The sequence below is a fragment of the Mustelus asterias genome, chromosome 1, assembly GCF_964213995.1.
Source record: "Mustelus asterias chromosome 1, sMusAst1.hap1.1, whole genome shotgun sequence".
Classification (NCBI taxonomy): Eukaryota; Metazoa; Chordata; class Chondrichthyes; order Carcharhiniformes; family Triakidae; genus Mustelus; species Mustelus asterias.
Window position 1 is genome coordinate 196446835 of NC_135801.1, and position 21288 is coordinate 196468122.

The 21288-nt window shown below is 48.3% G+C and overlaps 1 protein-coding gene across 3 annotated transcripts in view; it reads right to left on the minus strand.

Annotated features, from left to right (window-relative positions):
* Positions 1-9707: 9707 nt before the first annotated feature.
* LOC144501245 (lysyl oxidase homolog 3B-like) overlaps positions 9708-21288 on the minus strand; it is a 151257-nt gene continuing 139676 nt past the window's right edge. For 2 of the 3 annotated variants that reach the window (XM_078224733.1, XM_078224752.1), the window contains exons 12-14: positions 18091-18227; positions 17503-17614; positions 9709-10485 (exon numbers count right to left, since the gene is read on the minus strand). In XM_078224733.1, the coding sequence (XP_078080859.1) occupies positions 10412-10485; positions 17503-17614; positions 18091-18227 (323 nt within the window). In that variant the 3' untranslated portion in view covers positions 9709-10411. Of the gene's footprint in view, positions 10486-17502; positions 17615-18090; positions 18228-21288 lie in introns of all 3 variants that reach the window. The other variant, XM_078224742.1, reaches the window with a different exon arrangement.

Below are 21288 nucleotides of genomic sequence, written 5' to 3' on the forward strand. Positions count from 1 at the left end.
ATCTGCCGTCGTTACCCAGTCTGGCCTACATGTGACTCCAGAGCCACAGCAATGTGGCTGATTCTTAACTGCCCTCTGAAATGGCCGAGCCAGACATTCAATTCAAGGGCAATTAACGATGGATAATAAATGCTGGGCCAGTCCCATGAATGATTTAAAAGATTTGGATGGGTTCTGCTGTTGATGTCGAGAACTCCCAGGGTAACTCCCTCTCGACTGTTTACCTCTGCTGGGTCTGCCTTGCCGGTGGGACAGGACATACCCAGGAATGGTGATGCTGGTGTCTGGGCCATTATCTGTAAGGTGTGATTCTGTGAGTGTGCCTACATCAGGCTGTGGTCTGGTTAGTCTGTGTGATATTGGCACAAGCCCCCCAGTGTTTGTGAGCTGTCAGTGACTGGGCTGATCCTCTTGCGTCTCCTCCAGATATTGTGCATGGGCCTGCGTCTGGTTTCCTGCTGATTGGCCATTAGCACTGGGCGAGTAGGAAGAGGAAAGTCCTTTCTCTCTCCTTGCTGCAGGCAGCCAAGTCACATGCTTCTTATCTGGTGTCACAGGTCTGCCTCTCCTGGATTACGCATGCCTTACACCACTCAACACAGACCAGATTATCCTGTGGGCGACGGGACTCCGACAGCGGGACTAAATGCTGCTTCTGAGCCAGAGTCAGCGAGCTAGTTCCTCGGTGGTAGGTGCCTATCTCCAAACCTGCTGCCTAATAACGGGCGCTGGACGGGCTCCCAATCCTTTTGGCCCAATCAGAGGGCTGGCAGCTGTTGGTCCTTGGCAATCCCACCGGGGTTGGGGGGGCGGTGGGACATGCAGAAGAAACATAGAAAAACTACAGCACAATACAGGCCCTTCAGCCCACAAAGTTGTGCCGAACATGTCCCTACCTTAGCGATTACTAGGCTTACCTATAACCCCCTATCTTACTAAGTTCCATGTACTTATCTAAAAGTCTCTTAAAAGACCCTATCGAATCTGCCTCCACCACCGTTGCTGGCAGCCCATTCCACGCACCCACCACCCTCTGAGTGAAAAACTTACCCCTAACATCTCCTCTGTACCTACTCCCCAGCACCTTAAACCTGTGTCCTCTTGTGGCAACCATTTCAGCCCTGGGAAAAAGCCTCTGACTGTCCACTCGATCAATACGTCTCAACATCTTATACACCTCTATCAGGTCACCCCTCATCCTTCGTCTCTCCAAGGAGAAAAGGCCGTGCTCACTCAACCTATCCTCATAAGGCATGTTCCCCAACCCAGGCAACATCCTTGTAAATCTCCTCTGCACCCTTTCTATGGCTTCCACATCCTTCCTGTAATGAGGCGACCAGAACTGAGCACAGTACTCCAAGTGGGGTCTGACCAGGGTCCTATACAGCTGCAACATTATCTCACAACTCCTAAACTCAATTCCTCGATTGATGAAGGCCAGTACACCATACGCCTTCTTAACCACAGCCTCAACCTGCACAGCTGCTTTGAGCATCCTATAAGATCCTTCTGATCTTCCACTCTGCCAAGAGTCCTACCATTAACATTATATTCCGCCATCCTATTTGACCTGCCAAAATGAACCACCTCTCACTTATCCAGGTTGAACTCCATCTGCCACTTCTCCGCCCAGTTTTGCATCCTATCAATGTCTCGCTGCAACTTCTGACATCCCTCTACACTATCCACAACACCACCAACCTTTGTGTCATCAGCAAACTTACCAACCCATCCCTCCACTTCCTCATCCAGGTCATTTATAAAAATCACAAAGAGTAAGGGTCCCAGAACAGATCCCTGGGGCACTCCACTGGTGACCGACCTCCATTCAGAATATGACCCATCTATAACCACTCTTTGCCTTCTGTGGGCAAAGATGGGAAATTTCAAGTTTGGAGATTAAACACGGCGAAGGAAACCTCCTGCTGATTACCGCCTACCCCTGTCCCTCCACAGTGATGAATCTGTTCTCCTCCATGTTGAACACCATTTGGGGGAAGCACTGTGGGTGACGTGGGTGCAGAGTGAACTCTGGGTGGGAAATTCAATATCCATCACCTCAGTAGCACCGGATCCTAAAGGACAACACATGGAAGAAAGGGATCTTAATTGGAAACCTTAATCTTAATCTTAGAAGGAACACAAATTGCCCCTTAGTGCCAGGGGGAATAGCCGGGTAAATATGTGGGGTGACGGGGATAGGCCCTGGGTGGGATTGTGGTCGGTGCAGACTCGATGGGCCGAATGGCTGTAGGATTCTATCATTCTTATTCAGGTGATATTTTACAGCTTCGGTAATCGTGGTTCAAGTGTTTAGTAACAGCCAATATCTTGGTGTTGTTCTCAAATCAAACCTGTTAGACTGTCAATGTATCTCCTGCGTTGTCTCCTGTCCTGTGCTGCCCTCAATTTTATCAATCACTACCTGATATTCTGTTTTCTCCCAGGAATTGTAGTTGTCTCTTGGTCATCTCCGAATGATCACCAAGGGATGCTAATGTGCAGAGAATACTGGGAGACAGACAGATAGTCCAAGAGTAATGTTTTAGGTAGGTTCAGTGTAAGAGGGAAGGTAATAATCAGGATTACTGTCAGGATGTTGTGCACCGAGTGTAAATCATAGAAACCCTACAGTGCAGAAGGAGGCCATTCGGCCCATCGAGTCTGCACCGACCACAATCCCACCCAGGCCCTACCCCCACATATTTTACTCGCTAGTCCCTCCAACCTACGCATCCCAGGACTCTAAGGGGCAATTTTTTTTTTTAACCTGGCCAATCAACCTAACCCGCACATCTTTGGATTTAATAGTTAATAAGATTAGTGAGCTGCAGACTGCCATGTGGAAATATGATATTGTGCCAATAATAGAGTGGGTCAAAGAGTGTAAAGTTTATTTATTAGTCACAAGTAGGTTTACATTCACACTGCAATGAAGTTACTGTGAACATGTCAGGACTGGGAGTTAAATATTCCTGGATACAAGGGGTTCAGGAAAGATAAGAAATGAAGACAAGGGGGAGGGGTGATAGTGTTGATTAAAGAAGGCATTGTGGTGTTGGAGAAAGAGGATGGGCGGGATTTTCCAGCCTCGCTTGTCCCAAAACTGGAAATCCCTCCCCCCCCCCCTCCCCCTGCCGAGGTCAATGGACATTTCCATTGTCCGCCCCTGGCCTGCTCCGATTTGGTGGTGGGCGGGGCAGTAAAATTCCAGCCGATGTCCCAGGGGGGTCGAGGGCAGAATCTATCTGGCTCGAGCTAAGGACTGAAAAATCTGTCGGCCACCAACTAGTGTGAAGGATGGAGAGGATCAAACTTGCAATGAAATTACAGAGAGGTGCAGAAATTACAGTGTAGTTATCAGGGGACTTTAATGATCCAAATGGTGTAAAAGGCAGAGAGGGGCAAGAGTACCTAAAGTGTGTTCAGGAACATTTTCTACAGTCGGAGGTGTTGTTGGACCCGATTCTTGGGAATGAGGTGTCAGTAGGATTTAGAGGATAGTGATCATTGTATCATAAGGTTTAGATTGACTGCAGAAAAGAACAAAGAATTATCCAAAGTACGAATAATTGACTGGGGAAAAACTAACTTCAATGGGGTAAGAATAGATCTAGCAATGGAATTACCATCGCTGAATCCCCCACTATCAACATCCTGGGGATTACCATTGACCAGAAACTGAACTGGACTAACCATATAAATACTGTGGCTACCAGAGCAGGTCAGAGGCTGGGAATCCTGCGCAGAGTAACTCACCTCCTGACTCCCCAAAGTCTGTCCACCATCTACAGTAAAAAGTCTCACAACACTAGGTTAAAATCGACTCACCTGATGGAGGAGCAGCGCTCCGAAAGCTCGTGATTCCAAATAAACCTGTTGGACTTTAACCTGGTGTTGTGAGACTTCTTACTGTGCCCACCCCAGTCCAACGCCGGCATCTCCACATCATAGCATCCATCTACAAGGCACAAGTCAGATCCGAGCTGACCTGGGGATACGTATTGTGGTGGTAGCCTGGTGTCTGGGTCATTGCACTGAGGAATAGAACCAGGAACCTGATGAGCTAGTACACAAAGAAATCACCAGAACTCCAACTTTATTCAACTGGTCACAGCAATTACTCACAACGAGAGTATCAAAAATAAATATTCCCTTGATTCGTGGCTTCTCAGTATCTTAACTCCACCAGACTTGGTTCCATAGGAGAGTTGGTGCAGACAATGGGCCGAATGGCCTCCATTCTGCACTGTAGGTCAAGCGAGATGGGTGGAGAACTGGCTTGGCCATAGGAGACAGAGGGTAGTGGTCGAAGGGTCTTTTTCCGGCTGGAGGTCTGTGACCAGTGGTGTTCCGCAGGGCTCTGTACTGGGACCTCTGCTATTTGTGATATATATAAATGATTTGGAAGAAGGTGTAACTGGTGTAATCAGCAAGTTTGCGGATGACACGAAGATGGCTGGACTTGCGGATAGCGAAGAGCATTGTCAGGCAATACAGCAGGATATAGATAGGCTGGAAAATTGGGCGGAGAGGTGGCAGATGGAGTTTAATCCGGATAAATGCAAAGTGATGCATTTTGGAAGAAATAATGTAGGGAGGAGTTATACAATAAATGGCAGAGTCATCAGGAGTATAGAAACACAGAGGGACCTAGGTGTGCAAGTCCACAAATCCTTGAAGGTGGCAACACAGGTGGAGAAGGTGGTGAAGAAGGCATATGGTATGCTTGCCTTTATAGGACGGGGTATAGAATATAAAAGCTGGAGTCTGATGTTGCAGCTGTATAGAACGCTGGTTAGGCCACATTTGGAGTACTGCGTCCAGTTCTGGTCGCCGCACTACCAGAAGGACGTGGAGGCGTTAGAGTGCAGAGAAGGTTTACCAGGATGTTGCCTGGTATGGAGGGTCTTAGCTATGAGGAGAGATTGGGTAGACTGGGGTTGTTCTCCCTGGAAAGACGGAGAATGAGGGGAGATCTAATAGAGGTGTACAAGATAATGATAGGGATAGATAGGGTGAACGGTGGGAAGCTTTTTCCCAGATCAGAAGTGACGTTCACGAGGGGTCACGGGCTCAAGGTGAGAGGGGCGAAGTATAACTCAGATATCAGAGGGATGTTTTTTACACAGAGGGTGGTGGGGGCCTGGAATGCGCTGCCAAGTAGGGTGGTGGAGGCAGGCACGCTGGCATCGTTTAAGACTTACCTGGATAGTCACATGAGCAGCCTGGGAATGGAGGGATACAAACGATTGGTCTAGTTGGACCAAGGAGCGGCACAGGCTTGGAGGGCCGAAGGGCCTGTTTCCTGTGCTGTACTGTTCTTTGTTCTTTATAGGGATTCTATGGATCCCTCATACCCTTATACAACAAAAATCTATTGATGTGAGGTTTGAGACTTCCAAATGAACGCAGCTAGCCCCAAGGAAGGAGAGCGTTCCAGATTTCCATTCCCGCTGTGAGAGGAAGTATTCCCTGACATCACCCCTCGCTCCAATTTTAACATTCTGCCCACCGACCCCTCCCCCTAACCAGAGGAATTAGTTTCCCTCTATCAACCCTATCAAACCCTTTAATACCTCAATTAAACCATCCCTTAACCTTCCATACTGGAGGGGATGGAAGCCTCGACAGTCTAAACGCTCCATAATTAGAATGCTATAGGAATGAACTGGCTAAGTTGTCCTGTGAAAGAATCTAACCTCCCCGTAAGTGATGACCTCCCTCCGGGGCGGCGTCATTCCGATACTTGGGCTAATGTGCGTCATCCCCATCATTACACACTGTCACATCTACCATACCCTCCACACACTCAGAGACTAAACATGGAGAGATAGAGACACTGAGGGGCTGGAGGGAGAGAGAGACAGAGAGACCCAGGGGCTGGAGACAGAGAGAGAGACACAGAGACTGAAGACAGAGCGATAGAGACACGGGCTGGAGACAGAGATAGAGGCACAGAGACTGGAGACAGAGATAGAGACACAGAGACTGGAGACAGAGAGATAGAGACACAGAGACTGAAGACAGAGCGATAGAGACACGGGCTGGAGACAGAGATAGAGGCACAGAGACTGGAGACAGAGATAGAGACACAGAGACTGGAGACAGAGAGATAGAGACACAGAGACTGGAGACAGAGAGATAGAGACACGGGCTGGAGACAGAGATAGAGACACAGAGACTGGAGACAGAGAGAGAGAGACACAGGGGCTGGAGACAGAGAGAGAGAGACACAGGGGCTGGAGACAGAGATAGAGACACAGAGACTGAAGACAGAGCGATAGAGACACGGGCTGGAGACAGAGCGATAGAGACACAGAGACTGGAGACAGAGAGATAGAGACACGGGCTGGAGACAGAGATAGAGACACAGAGACTGGAGACAGAGAGAGAGAGACACAGGGGCTGGAGACAGAGAGAGAGAGACACAGGGGCTGGAGACAGAGATAGAGACACAGAGACTGAAGACAGAGCGATAGAGACACGGGCTGGAGACAGAGAGATAGAGACACAGAGACTGGAGACAGAGAGATAGAGACACGGGCTGGAGACAGAGAGATAGAGACACAGAGACTGGAGACAGAGCGATAGAGACACTCAGGGGCTGGAGGGAGAGAGATAGAGACACAGAGACTGGAGACAGAGAGATAGAGACACAGGGACTGGCGAAAAAGAGATTGAGAGCCTGGAGGGTTGAAGATAGGTGGAGACATTAAGGGCTGAAGATAGTGAAGGGTTGGAGGCAGAGATACCGGGGGGCTGCAGATAGAGAGATGGAGATAATGAGGGGTGGAGATAGAGAGAGATAATAAAGAAATCATAGAATCCCGACAGTGCAGAAGGAGGCCATTCGGCCCATCGAGTCCACACCGACCACAATCCCACCCAGGCCCTACCCCCACATATTTATCCACTAATCCCTCTAATCTACGCATCTCAGGACTCTAAGGGACAATTTTTAACCTGGCCAATCAACCTAACACGCACATCTTTGGACTGTGAGAGGAAACCAGAGCACGCGGAGGAAACCCACACAGACACGGGGAGAATGTGCAAACTCCACACAGACAGTGACCCAGGCCGGGAATCAAACCCAGGTCCCTGGAGCTGTGAACCACTGTGCTAACCACTGTGCTACCGTGCTACCGCAGAAAGCACAGTAAGAGACTGCCAGCTCGTTACAGAAAAACATTTGTACAAGTATTTGAGTCGAAAAGGAGTGACAAGCTAATGTCGGTGTTGTGAAGAGTGAATGTGGAGAATTGATATTGGAAAAGAAGGGCATGGCAGAGACAGTGAACGGGTATTTTGTCTCTACGCAGCACAGGACTTAGAAAACGTCCCAACGATTCTGGAAAATTAAGAAATGACAGGGAGGGATGAAGTGGAGACTCTGGCGCAGTGGTACTGTCACTGGACTAGTAATCCAGGGACCCAAGGGAATGCTCCGGGGACCCGGGTTCGAATCCCACCACGGCAGATGGTGAAATTTGAATTAATTAAAAATCTACTGATGACCATGCAACCATTGCTGTAAAAACCCATCTGGCTCACCAGTGTCCTTTAGGAGTCCTGTGTACAGTTTGAATGTCTTTATTTGAAAAGGATACAACTGCTTCAGGCAGTTCAGGGAAAGGGTTGTCTGAAAAATGATTCCAACAGTTTGGGCCGTTGGAGTTTAGAAGAATGAGGTGACCTGAGGATCCTGAGGGGATTTGATAGCTTGGACACCAGAGGATGGGGAGACTAAAACTAGGGGACAGAGATGAGGAGAAACATATTCTCCCGCTTGTGCGTAGAATTCTTTTTCTGAAAAAGTAATGGAGGATGTATCTTTGAATTTATTTAAGGCGAGTTAGACTGTTTTTTGACAGGAAAGCGAGTTGTGGGAGGCAGACAGAAAAATGCAGCTGGGACCACAACCAATCAGCCCTAACCATACTGAATGGTGCAGCAGGCTCAGAGGGCCGAATGGTCTCCTCTTGCTCAGTAGGACGAAGGTACTGAGGGGTGGAGATGGAGCGATGGTTACACAGGAATTTGAGATGGAAAGAGAGATGGTGAGAAACTAAAGGATTGAAGGCATGAGACACTGAAGATGGTGGAGGAAGAGAGACACTGAAGGTGTGGAGGTAAGAAACAGAGAAACGGAAGGTGGGAGATGGAGGGAGAGACAGAAGATGGGAGATGGAGGGAGAGACAGAAGGTGGGAGATGGAGGGAGAGACAGAAGGTGGGAGATGGAGGGAGAGACGGATGGTGGGAGATGGAGGGAGAGACGGATGGTGGGAGATGGAGGGAGAGACGGATGGTGGGAGATGGAGGGAGAGACGGAAGGTGGGAGATGGAGGGAGAGACAGAGGTGGGAGATGGAGGGAGAGACGGAAGGTGGGAGATGGAGGGAGAGACAGAGGTGGGAGATGGAGGGAGAGACGGAAGGTGGGAGATGGAGGGAAAGACGGAAGGTGGGAAATGGAGGGAGAGACGGAAGGTGGGAGATGGAGGGAGAGATAAAAGGTGGGAGATGGAGGGAGAGACAGAAGGTGGGAGATGGAGGGAGAGACAGACCACAATTATTTGCAAAGATGGCAGTGTCTATTACTCATTAGTATTTGCTTTACTGTGTGATGACAGTCAGGTATCTCTCCCAACACTAACAGAATACTGACAAACACACTATCGTTACCAGTGAGATGAAAATGACTTTTAAACAGGAACATAGCCAAAGTTTCAAACGGTTAAAAAAAGTGTAACATTTTATTGGAACTATTCACTATAGTTTGGACTGATATTTAATTAGAAAGAAGTTTGTAAATTATATTTAGTAAAAATAACTTTATTGAGCATTTGTCTGGAGTTTTGAACTGGAGCAGGGTTGTTGCTGAGGGAGATGATCCCACCTTCTCTCCGCTTTTTAGGGACTGGTTTCTCTTTACATGAAGAATTGTGGGAAAACTCCTCATCCGGCCGGAATACTGACCAACACTCACACTCTCTCCACTAGACAAGAAGGGGCCAATCCTCTCGATGTGGGCTGCTGCATCAAGAAGATTCTCAACCTGACCTCGTGTCAAACTGGGGAGGGAATCACACAACAGACAGGAGCGAGGTGTGAGGAATGGCGACTGGTGACTGGGACCCTGTAACAATGAGGGACTGGGATCTGCAAATCCCAAACTCTCAGTGACAGGACAGGGTCTATATCAGCGATTTCCCCAGCCCCTAACATACAGCGTGATGGGAGACAGGAGTGCAACAGGGTGATGAGACGGAGGGGTGTGTAACAGGGTGATGAGAAGGGGGAGTGTAACAGGGTGATGGGATGGGGAGTGTAACAGGGTGATGGGATGGGGAGTGTAACAGGGTGATGGGATGGGGAGTGTAACAGGGTGATGGGATGGGGAGTGTAACAGGGTGATGGGATGGGGAGTGTAACAGGGTGATGGGATGGGGAGTGTAACAGGGTGATGGGATGGGGAGTGTAACAGGGTGATGGGATGGGGAGTGTAACAGGGTGATGGGATGGGGAGTGTAACAGGGTGATGGGATGGGGAGTGTAACAGGGTGATGGGATGGGGAGTGTAACAGTGATGGGATGGGGAGTGTAACAGGGTGATGGGAAGGGGGAGTGTAACAGTGATGGGATGGGGAGTGTAACAGGGTGATGGGAAGGGGGAGTGTAACAGGGTGATGGGAAGGGGGAGTGTAACAGGGTGATGGGAAGGGGGAGTGTAACAGGGTGATGGGAAGGGGGAGTGTAACAGGGTGATGGGAAGGGGGGGTGTAACAGGGTGATGGGAAGGGGGAGTGTAACAGTGATGGGAAGGGGGGGTGTAACAGGGTGATGGGACGGGGGAGTGTAACAGGGTGATGGGATGGGGAGTGTAACAGGGTGATGAGATCGGGGGGGTGTAACAGTGATGGGATGGGGAGTGTAACAGTGATGGGATGGGGAGTGTAACAGTGATGGGATGGGGAGTGTAACAGGGTGATGGGATGTGGGATCTGACAATGGTTCCCCCACTCACAGATCTGGGTGTTACTGGCTGGCCAGCATTTATTCCCCATCCCTAATTGCCCTTGAGAAGGTGGTGGTGAGCTGCCTTCTTGAACTGCCGCTCTCCCCGAGGTGTAGGTACACCCACAGTGTTTTTCTGGGAGTTCCTGTCCCTCAGCCCATTCCCGCTGTGTTAAACAGTCACTGCTCCTGTGTTTGATGGGAATCGCAGCAGTCTGGGACCTGGTCTGTGTGTGTGTCTGGGGATGGCGGTTCTGTCTCACACCCAGTGGGTAACGTTCGGAGTTTGGGTTCAGTGTTCGGAGGGGATGACGAGAGTTTGTTTGTTGGGGGAGAGTCAGGCCCTCGGAGGACTCCATCACTCCCTGGTGAGCTGCTGGTGGGACGGTGTTTAGGGAATGAGATTATTCAGCTGCCCGGGATATTTCTCAAACTCCCTCTCTGCTTCCTCACTGAACGCATCACCTGGTGGAGAGAGCAGAAAAGATGGTAAACATTAACATAACCACAGGGCCAGAGGAAGGAATCCATTCTTACACAATGACTCACTACTTTCCAGATGCCCAGACTGAACGGGCCGTGGAAGAAAATTCAACAACTTTCAAAAAGGAAATTGCACAAATACTTCACAAAGAACTTTCCAGACTGTGATAAGCTACAATCCTCAGAATCCCTACAGTGCAGAAGGAGGCCATTCGGCCCATCACGTCTGTGCTGACCACAATCCCACCCAGGCCCTATTCCCGTAGCCTCACATATTTACCCTGCTGGTCCCCCTGACACTAAGTGGCAATTTAGCATGGCCAATCAACCTAACCCGCACATCTTTGGACTGTGGGAGGAAACCGGAGCACCCGGAGGAAACCCACGCAGACACGGGGAGAATGTGCAAACTCCACACAGACAGTGACCCGAGCCGGGAATCGAACCCGGGTCCCTGGCGCTGTGAGGCAGCAGTGCTGACCACTGTGCCACCCTTATAAAATAGCAAGAGCAGTGGACTTAACTCCGTATAAAAAGAGAAAATTCTGGAAATACTCAGCAGCATCCGTGGAGAGGGGAGCAGAGTTAACGTTTATGGTCTACGACCTTTCATCAGAACTGAGTCTTGACCTGAATCATTAACTCTGTTTCTCTCTCCACAGATGCTGCCTGAGTGTGACATTTTCAGATGATATTTCAGATCTCCAGCACCTGCAGTACTTTGTTTCAGTATAAGGGTCTAATTGCAGAGCTCTTACAAAAGAGCTAGCACAGACACAAAGGACAGAATGGCCTCCAATCCTGTATAATTCTATGAACACAGCCCCTGATTTAATAGCCCGATCACCGACCCAGTCTGAGGGTCAGCACGGCAGATTACCAGACAGTCTAGACAGGGGCAACAGGATCATGTCTGGAGTCTGGGGCGGGGAGAGGAGGCTTTAGAGGGGATGAACCTGGTGATATTCCCACATGATGGTGGGATTAAGGTGAGGGGGACTGAGGGGGGATTGGAACAGCTCCCTCTAGCAAGAAAATCCAGGAAAGGGGAGAGACTTAGAATTTGAACTGAACTGGTTGAGTGGGAATGCAGGAGAAGGGAATTTGAACAGGATTAATTTGGGTGTTTGAAAGGGAGACAGTTACCACTTCATCTCTATTCTCTCTATCACTCCATCTCTACCACTCCATCTCTATTCTCTCTACCACTCCATCTCTATTCTCTCTACCACTCCATCTCTATTCTCTCTACCACTCCATCTCTATTCTCTCTATCACTCCATCTCTACCACTCCATCTCTATTCTCTCCATCACTCCATCTCTAATCTCTCTATCACTCCATCTCTATTTTCTCCATCACTCCATCTCTATTTTCTCCATCGCTCCACCTCTATTCTCTCTATCACTCCATCTCTATTTTCTCCATCACTCCATCTCTAATCTCTCTATCACTCCATCTCTATTTTCTCCATCACTCCATCTCTATTCTCTCCATCGCTCCATCTCTATTTTCTCCATCACTCCATCTCTATTTTCTCCATCACTCCATCTCTATTTTCTCCATCACTCCATCTCTATTTTCTCCATCGCTCCACCTCTATTCTCTCTATCACTCCATCTCTATTTTCTCCATCACTCCATCTCTAATCTCTCTACCACTCCATCTCTAATCTCTCTATCACTCCATCTCTATTTTCTCCATCACTCCATCTCTATTTTCTCCATCACTCCATCTCTATTTTCTCCATCACTCCATCTCTATTTTCTCCATCGCTCCATCTCTATTCTCGCCATCGCTCCATCCCTATTCTCTCCATCGCTCCATCTCTATTCTCTCTTTTCTCACTATCTTGTCATTGACCCTATCACACTGTCAAAGATCTCCGTTAGGCCGCGATCTCTGTTAGGCCGCGATCTCCATTAGGTCTTGCCTTTCCAAAGAGTCTATTCAAACTTTCCCGATGGATCTAAGCTCTCAGCTCTGTTTCATTCTAATAACTCACGTCTGCACCTTCTCCAGTGCCTCTGGATCCTGTTTCGAATTCAGGGACCTGGATTACTCGCTATATTCTGAGTGTCTCTTCACTCTGTCCATACAGTAGGCTGCTTATGAAGAGGTGAACTGCACCATTTTAGCACAAATAGTCACAGCTGTGGAGTAGGATTTTAGAGTCAGAGAGGTCTACAGCACAGAAAAAGGCCCTTCAGCCCATCGAGCCTGTGCCGGTCAAAGACAAACCACCCAACTATTCTAATCCCATTTTCCAGCACTTGGCACTAGCCTTGTAAGCCTTGGCATCGCAAGTGTGCATCTAAATACTTCTTAAATGTTTATGAGGGTCTCTGCCTCTACCACCCTTTTAGGCAGTGAGTTCCAGACTCCCATCAGCCTCTGGGTGAAAAAGATTTTCCTCACATCTCCTCTGAATCTCCTGCCCCTGACCTTAAATCTTTGCCCCTCCCAGTCATTGATCCCTCCACCAGGGGGAAATGTTTCTACCTGATTGGACTGGTTAGGGACAGTCAGCATGGCTTTGTGAGTGCAAAATCATGTCTCTCAAACTTGATTGAGTTTTTTGAAGGGGTAACCAAGAAGGTAGATGAGGGCAGTGCAGTTGATGTTGTCTACATGGACTTTAGCAAGGCCTTTGACAAGGTACCGCACGGTAGGTTGTTGCATAAGGTTAAATCTCACGGGATCCAGGGTGAGGTAGCCAAATGGATACAAAATTGGCTTGATGACAGAAGCCAGAGAGTGGTTGTAGAGGGTTGTTTTTCAAACTGGAGACCTGTGACCAGCGGTGTGCCTCAGGGATCAGTGCTGGATCCACTGTTATTTGTCATTTATATTAATGATTTGGATGAGGATATAAGAGGCACAGTTAGTAAGTTTGCAGATGATACCAAGATTGATGGCATAGTGGACAGTCATAGAGGTTTACAGCATGGAAACAGGCCCTTCGGCCCAACTTGTCCATGCAGCCCTTTTTTTAAACCCCTAAACTAATCCCAATTGCCCGCATTTGACCCATATCCCTCTATATCCATCATACCCATGTAACTATCTAAATGCTTTTTAAAAGACAAAATTGTACCCGCATCTACTACTACCTCTGGCAGCTTGTTCCAGACACTCACCACCCTCTGTGTGAAACAATTGCCCCTCTGAACACTTTTGTATCTCTCCCCTCTCACCTTAAACCTATGCCCTCTAGTTTTAGACTCCCCGACCTTTCGGAAAAGATAGTGGGCCCGATTTTAGCAATCGGAGCCTGAGGGCGGGATCTGGGCGTAATACGGATCCGAGCCCGGAATCCTCTATCCAGCGCGCCCATACGCGTTTTGCCGGCTCCAGCCCGATGCGCGCTGTGGGCGGTGCTTAGCGCTGGCGGACTGATCTGAGTTGTGAACTGCGCATACGCAGTTCGAAAAAAATCCGAAGCAGCGCGCCCGGGCGCGAAATACAAAACAGCAGAGAGAGCAGAGAAGGGGGGAGGATGGACTTGGGAGAATCTTGCAAACTGCTAATAATGCAGCATCGTCATTGTGCTGCCTAATTATCTATGAGAAAGGTAACTAAACTACAGTGTCCTAGTGAGCAAGTAGTGACCTGTATAATACATTTGTGATCTGTAACTGGATTGTTGATGCTCAAATGTTCAGAGTCCTGTGGTGAACTTGGCAGAATTGTTCCCGTGGTGGAACTTGGTTGGAAATAAGACTCAAGGAGATTACTAAATCTGGGAAACCAACCATAGTGAAAAGAAGTTTGTATTGGCAACTCTTCTCTCACATTCCATGGCAGATGTGCCCCTACTTATGAATGTGATTTGCATGGGCAACATTGGGTGCAGCTAATCTGCCTCTGGAGCAGCCTTGGATCCTTTGTCATCTTGTTTTCATCTGAACATTGCACAGAATTAGAGGGATCCCCTTTGGAAGATAAAGTCAAAGTTATAATCGCAGGGACTAAAAACCTGACAGTCAAAAATCTGGGATAATATTCCAGAACATGGATGGAGGGATATACATTTTGAAAACAAGATGACAAAGGATCTAAGGCTGCTCCAGAGGCAGAGTAGCTGCACCCAACGTTGTCCATGCAAATCACATTCATAAGTAGGGGCACATCTGCCATGGAATGTGAGAGAAGAGTTGCCAATACAAGCTTCTTTTCACTATGGTTGGTTTCCCAGATTTAGTAATCTCCTTGAATCTTATTTCCAACCAAGTTCCACCACGGGGACAATTCTTCCAAGTTCACCACAGGACTGAACATTTGAGCATCAACAATCCAGTCACAGCCCCCCCCCCCCATGCCCCCCAGTCCCCCCCAGCCCCGCTAGGCACATGCAGCACACAGTCACAGCCCCCCCGTGCCCCCCAGTCCCCCCAGCCACATGCAGCACACAGCCACAACCCCTGGTAACATTGGAAGGCTGCAGCAGTGCCATCTGCACTGTGTGCACATCTTCAGCCTTCAGCTTGAAGTGAGCTGCACTGCAGGACCTGAGGTCCGTGCTGCCACACGGACATCGGAGTTCGTGCACAGCAACAGCCCCCCCTCCCCCCCACACACTCGCAGAGACACCACGGACCCGGGACAGCGGAATGGCCGCGACTCAAGACACACGTAAGTACCGGGGAGCCTCCGAACGCAATGTGCCTACCTCCTCGCCAACCCTCACCGAGGAAGTGCCGGCTTCCGACTTTTATTTACCAGGTCGTTAAAAACGCGAACGCGGATTGGGCCGCACGGTGGTAAAGTGGGATTTGGCGGTAGAGTTGGGCGCGCGGTTCATTAAGTCGATTTAAATGCATGCAAATGCATTTAAATCGGCGGGCCGCCCGATCCGGGCCGGGCCCACGCCCGAATCGGGTGTTGGTAAAGCCGCGCTCTGCTAGGAACCGGGTGCGCACCGCATTAAAGGCCCGACGCCCAACTTTACTGCGATTTTGCGCCCGAAAACGGGCGCGAAGTTTTGGTAAAATCGGGCCCATTGACTATCTTGCTGATCTGTGCCCCTCATTATTTTATAGACCTCTATAAGATCACTCCTCAGCCTCCTACACTCTAGAGAAAAAAGTCCCAGTCTATTCAGCCTCTCCTTATAACTCAATCCATCAAGTCCCAGTAGCATCCTAGTAAATCTCTTCTGCACTGTTTCTAGTTTAATAATATCCTTGTTATAATAGGGTGACCAGAATTGCACACAGTATTCCAAGTGTGGCCTTACCAATGTCTTGTACAACTTCAACAAGACGTCTCAACTCCAACGTTCTGACCAATGAAACCAAGCATGCCGCATGCCTTCTTCACCACTCCGTTCACCTGTGACTCCACTTTCAAGGAGCTATGAACATATACCCCTAGATCTCTTTGTTCTATACCTCTCCCCAACACCCTACCATTAACTGAGTAAGTCCTGCCCTGGTTCAATCTACCACAATGCATCACTTTGCATTTGTCTAAATTAAACACCATCTGCCATTCGTCAGCCCACTGGCCCAATTGATCAAGATCCCGTTGCAATCGGAGATAACTTTCTTCACTGTCCACTATGTCACCAATCTTGGGGTCATCTGCAAACTTACTAACCATGTCTCCTATATTCTCATTCAAATCATTAATATAAATGACAAATAACAGTGGACCCAGCACTGATCCAGTGAAGAAGGTTTAATTTAGATAAATGCGAGGTGATGCATTTTGGTAGATTGAATCAGGGCAGGACTTACTCAGTTAATGGTAGGGCATTGGGGAGAGTTACAGAACAAAGAGATCTAGGGGTACATGTTCATAGCTCCTTGAAAGTGGAGTCACAGGTGGACAGAGTGGTGAAGAAGGCATTCGGCATGATTGGTTTCATTGGTCAGAACATTGAATACAGGAGTTGGGATGTCTTGTTGAAGTTGTACAAGACATTGCTACCGGGACTTGATGGTTTGAGTTATAAGGAGAGGCTGGATAGACTGGGATTTTTTTCCCTGGAGCGACGGAGACCTAGGGGCAATCTTACAGAGGTTTATAAAATAACGAGGGGCATAGATGAGCTAGATAGTCAACATCTTTTCCCAAAGGTAGGGGAGTCTAAAACTAGAGGGCTTTAGTTTAAGATGAGAGGGGAGAGATGCAAAAGGGTCCAGAGGGCAATTTTTTCATGCAGAGGGTGGTGAGTGTCTGGGACAAGCTGCCAGAGGTAGTAGTAGAGGCGGGTTTTTAAAAAAACATTTAAGCAGTTACATGGGTAAGATGGGTATAGAGGGATCTGGGTCAAATGCGGGCAATTGGGATTGGTTAATTGTTAAAACTGGGTGGCATGGGCAAATTGGGCCGAAGAGTCTGTTTCCATGCGGTAAACTCTATGACTCTGTCTACCCTATCTACGCCCCTCATAATTTTATACATTTCAATCATGTCCTCTCTCAGTTTCCTCTGTTCCAAGGAAGACAACCCCAGTCTATCCAATCACTCTTCATAACTCAAACACTGCAGCCCAGGCAACATCCTGGTAAATCACCTCTGCACCCTTTCCTTAGCAACCACGTCCCTGCTATAACGTAGATTCCAGAACTGCACACAATACTCTAGCTGTGGCCTAACCAACGTTTTATACAGTTCCAGCACAACCTCCCTGCTCTTAAACCATATGCTTCCGCTAATAAAGACAAGTATACCATATGCCTTCTTATCCACTTTGTCCACCTGTTCTGATGTCTTAAGGGACCAGTGTAAATACAGACCAAGGTTCCTCTGATTCTCGGAGCTTCCCAGAGCCCTGCAAATCTCTACATGTGATGGTGGGACAACTGCAGGAGATATCTTCACCCTGTGTGCTGTCAGAGTTTGGTGAGGTTCTGGGTATTAACACCAGCTAGAGGAAGGTTAGTTGCAAAATATCCCCCCTTGCAAACGGGAGCTCTGTTTGACCAATAAGATAGCATTTTGCATGGAAGCAGGGGACCAATAGCAGCTAGTGTTGGAGAGAACTGGTTACCTATGTGACAGTTGTGCATCCAAATTCGATGTCCATCATATTTACAATTACACTTCATGGCATTGTTGGTGAAGTCACTCTCAGCTACTTCATGGTTTGGATTAATCACAACCTGTCAACCGAACACAAGCATTAGTGACCATTTCAGCACTGTCCCAGAGCGTGACTCCCTGTCCCAGAGCGTGACCCCCTGTCCCAGAGCGTGACCCACTGTCCCAGAGCGTGACCCCCTGTCCCTGAGCGTGACCCCCTGTCCCAGAGCGTGACCCCCTGTCCCAGAGCGTGACCCCCTGTCCCAGAGCGTGACCCCCTGTCCCAGAGTGTGACCCCGTCCCAGAGCTTGACCCCCTGTCCCAGAGCGTGGCCCACTGTTCCAGAGCATGGCCCACTGTCCCAGAGTGTGTCCCCCTGTCCCAGAGCATGGCCCACTGTCCCAGAGCGTGTCCCACTGTCCCAGAGCGTGTCCCACTGTCCCAGAGTGTGTCCCCCTGTCCCAGAGCGTGATCCCCTGTCCCAGAGCGTGATCCAGTTACAGAATGCTGCCCTGCTGTCTGATTTACCCACTCCCTGCTCTGCTGATTGGCCTACCTGCATGATGTAGTTTCCTGGTTTGACGTCAGTGATGTCAATCCACTGGCAGTCGATGTCATGACGATACGAGTCCCAGCAGCCCACAGTGATGCCCTGTTCCCCGAAGTTTGCACACTCGTATCTCTTGGCCACATCTGGCAGTGAGAAAAAGCTTGTTAGACACAAAAGCACAAAGACGGGTCCAATCTTCCATTCTGAACATGAACGGCCAGCTTGTTAGTTTGAGCAGTGGGAATGTTTTCTCATTAAACTGTTAACAGTCTCCAGTGGAAACTTGGCAACTGCGATCAGACCTGTCACAGGATGTTCCTGGCATGAGAGTGTTTCTCTGATCAGAGAGTGGGCCCAAACTTTCTGGAGTGGAGAAGACTGAGAGGTGATCTTATTGAAAGTATAAATTTATTGAAGAGTTTGACCGGTTAAATGCTGGGAAATTACTTTGTTCTCCTTATCAGAGGAAGAATGAAATGGTGTTCCAGGCAGTTCAGAGGAGGTTCACTAGATTGATTCCAGAGGCGAGGGGCTTGTGTTACAAAGAGAGATTGGGCAGTTTAGGCGGATTGGCCATGCTAAATTGACCCTTAGTGTCAGGGAGATTAGCTAGAGTAAATGCATGGGGTTATGAGGATAGGGCTAGGGTGGGATTGTGGTCGGTGCAGACTCGATGGGCCGAATGGTCTCCTTCTGCACTGTAGGGATTCTAAAGCTATTGACAAAGTGGACGTAGAGAGGATGTTTCCTCATGTGCAGAAATTTAGAAAAAAGAGGTCAGAGTTTTAGGGTAAGGGGTAGTGGATTTAAAACAGAGATGAGGAGGAACTACTTCTCTCAAAGAGTGGTGAACCAGAGTGCGGTGGATACCGGGACATTGAGTAAATTTAAGGAGGGGATAGACAGAGAGATTTTTAATTAGTAACAGGGTTGAAGGGCTATGATGATCGGGCAGGAAAGTGGGGTTGAGGCCGAGATGAGATCAGCCATGATCGTATTTAATGGCGGAGCAGCTCGAGGGGCTGAATGGCCTACTCCTGCTCCTAGTCCATATGTTCTTATGTTTACTTTGACCAGAGAGTCTTCTAGATCTTGATCAATTGGGCCAGTGGGCTGACGAATGGCAGATGAAGTTTAATTTAGATAAATGTGAGGTGATGCATTTTGGTAGATTGAACCAGGGCGGGACTTACTCAGTTAATGGTAGGGCACTGGGGAGAGTTACAGAACAAAGAGATCTAGGGGTAAATGTTCATAGCTCCTTGAAAGTAGAGTCACAGATGGACAGAGTGGTGAAGAAGGCATTCGGCATGCTTGGTTTCATTGGTCAGAACGTTGGAGTTGGGATGTCTTGTTGAAGTTGTACAAGACATTGGTAAGGCCACACTTGGAATACTGTGTACAGTTCTGGTCACCCTATTATAGCAAGGATATTATTAAACTAGAAACAGTGCAGAAGAGATTTACTAGGATGTTACCGGGACTTGATGGTTTGAGTTGTAAGGAGAGGCTGGATAGACTGGGACTTTTTTCTCTGGAGTGTAGGAGGCTGAGGGGTGATCTTATAGAGTTCTATAAAATAATGAGGGGCACAGATCAGCTAGATAGTCAATATCTTTTCCCAAAGGTAGGGGAGTCTAAAACTAGAGGGCATAGGTTTAAGGTGAGAGCGGAGAGATACAAAAGTGTCCAGAGGGGCAATTGTTTCACACAGAGGATGGTGAATGTCTGGAACAAGCTGCCAGAGGTAGTAGTAGAGGCGGGTACAATTTTGGCTTTTAAAAAGCATTTAGATAGTTACATGGGTATGATGGGTATAGAGAGATATGGGCCAAATGCAGGCAATTGGGACTAGCTTAGTGGTTTAAAAAAAGGGCGACATGGACAAGTTGGCCGAAGGGCCTGTTTCCATGCTGTAAACCTCTATGACTCTAAGACTCTAATTCATAGTCTGAGGATAACGGGCTAGATATTTAGGCCTGAGATGAGGAGAACTTTCTTCAGTCAGCAGGTTGTGAATCTTTGGCATGCTCCAGCTGTGAATACTCAAGTTGTTGAATAGATTTAGTGACTCTAAGGGATAGGTGGACAATACAGTAAAGTGGAATGAGGTAGAATTTCTGAATTGTGGAGCAGGGTTGAAGGGCAAAAGACCCAAATCAACTCCTTTTTTCAATATTCTCCCACCCCCGGATTGAAACCTCCATCAAACACTGAGCCCCAGTGGACAGGCAGAACAAGCTCCTTGAGGACAAGTGTTTTCAGTGTTCGATGAGGAAGTGCTTACAAGTCCAACCCAGACGAGCGTGCTGGAGCTGGTTTTTAGACACACTCTTCGAGTCCGGGATCCAAGATCAGGCAACGTTACAGTCTCTGATAGAAATGCTCAGCCAGCCATCACACATTCCTCGAGCTGCAATCAGTGGAGACTCACAGCTTCTGCCAGACATTGGAAAGGCACCAATATTCCGCAGCCTTTCTCAAACATCCTTGAGGATAAGACAGTATACAGGAGCTTCAAACAGCAACGTTAATATTTTCATGATTGGGGAGAGTGGACAGTGAGAGGAGATTAAATGGCAGGCATAGAGTTTGTGATGGCGGTGTGTATGAGGAATCTCCCAGTGATAAAGCTGAAATCTCCCAGTGTTAAACCTGAAATCTCCCAGTGTTAAACCCGAAATCTCCCAGTGTTAAACCAGAAATCTCCCAGTCTTGAACCAGAAATCTCCCAGTGTTAAACCCGAAATCTCCCAGTGTTAAACCCGAAATCCCCCAGTGATAAATCTGAAATCCCCCCAGTGTTAAACCTGAAATCTCCCAGTGATAAACCTGAAATCTCCCAGTGTTAAACCTGAAATCTCCCAGTGTTAAACCTGAAATCTCCCAGTGATAAACCTGAAATCTCCCAGTGTTAAACCTGAAATCCCCCCAGTGTTAAACCTGAAATCCCCCCAGTGTTAAACCCAAAATCTCCCAGTGTTAAACCCAAAATCTCCCAGTGTTAAACCTGAAATCCCCCAGTGTTAAACCCAAAATCCCCCAGTGTTAAACCTGAAATCCCCCAGTGTTAAACCTGAAATCTCCCAGTGTTAAACCTGAAATCTCCCAGTGATAAACCTGAAATCTCCCAGTGTTAAACCTGAAATCCCCCCAGTGTTAAACCTGAAATCCCCCCAGTGTTAAACCCAAAATCTCCCAGTG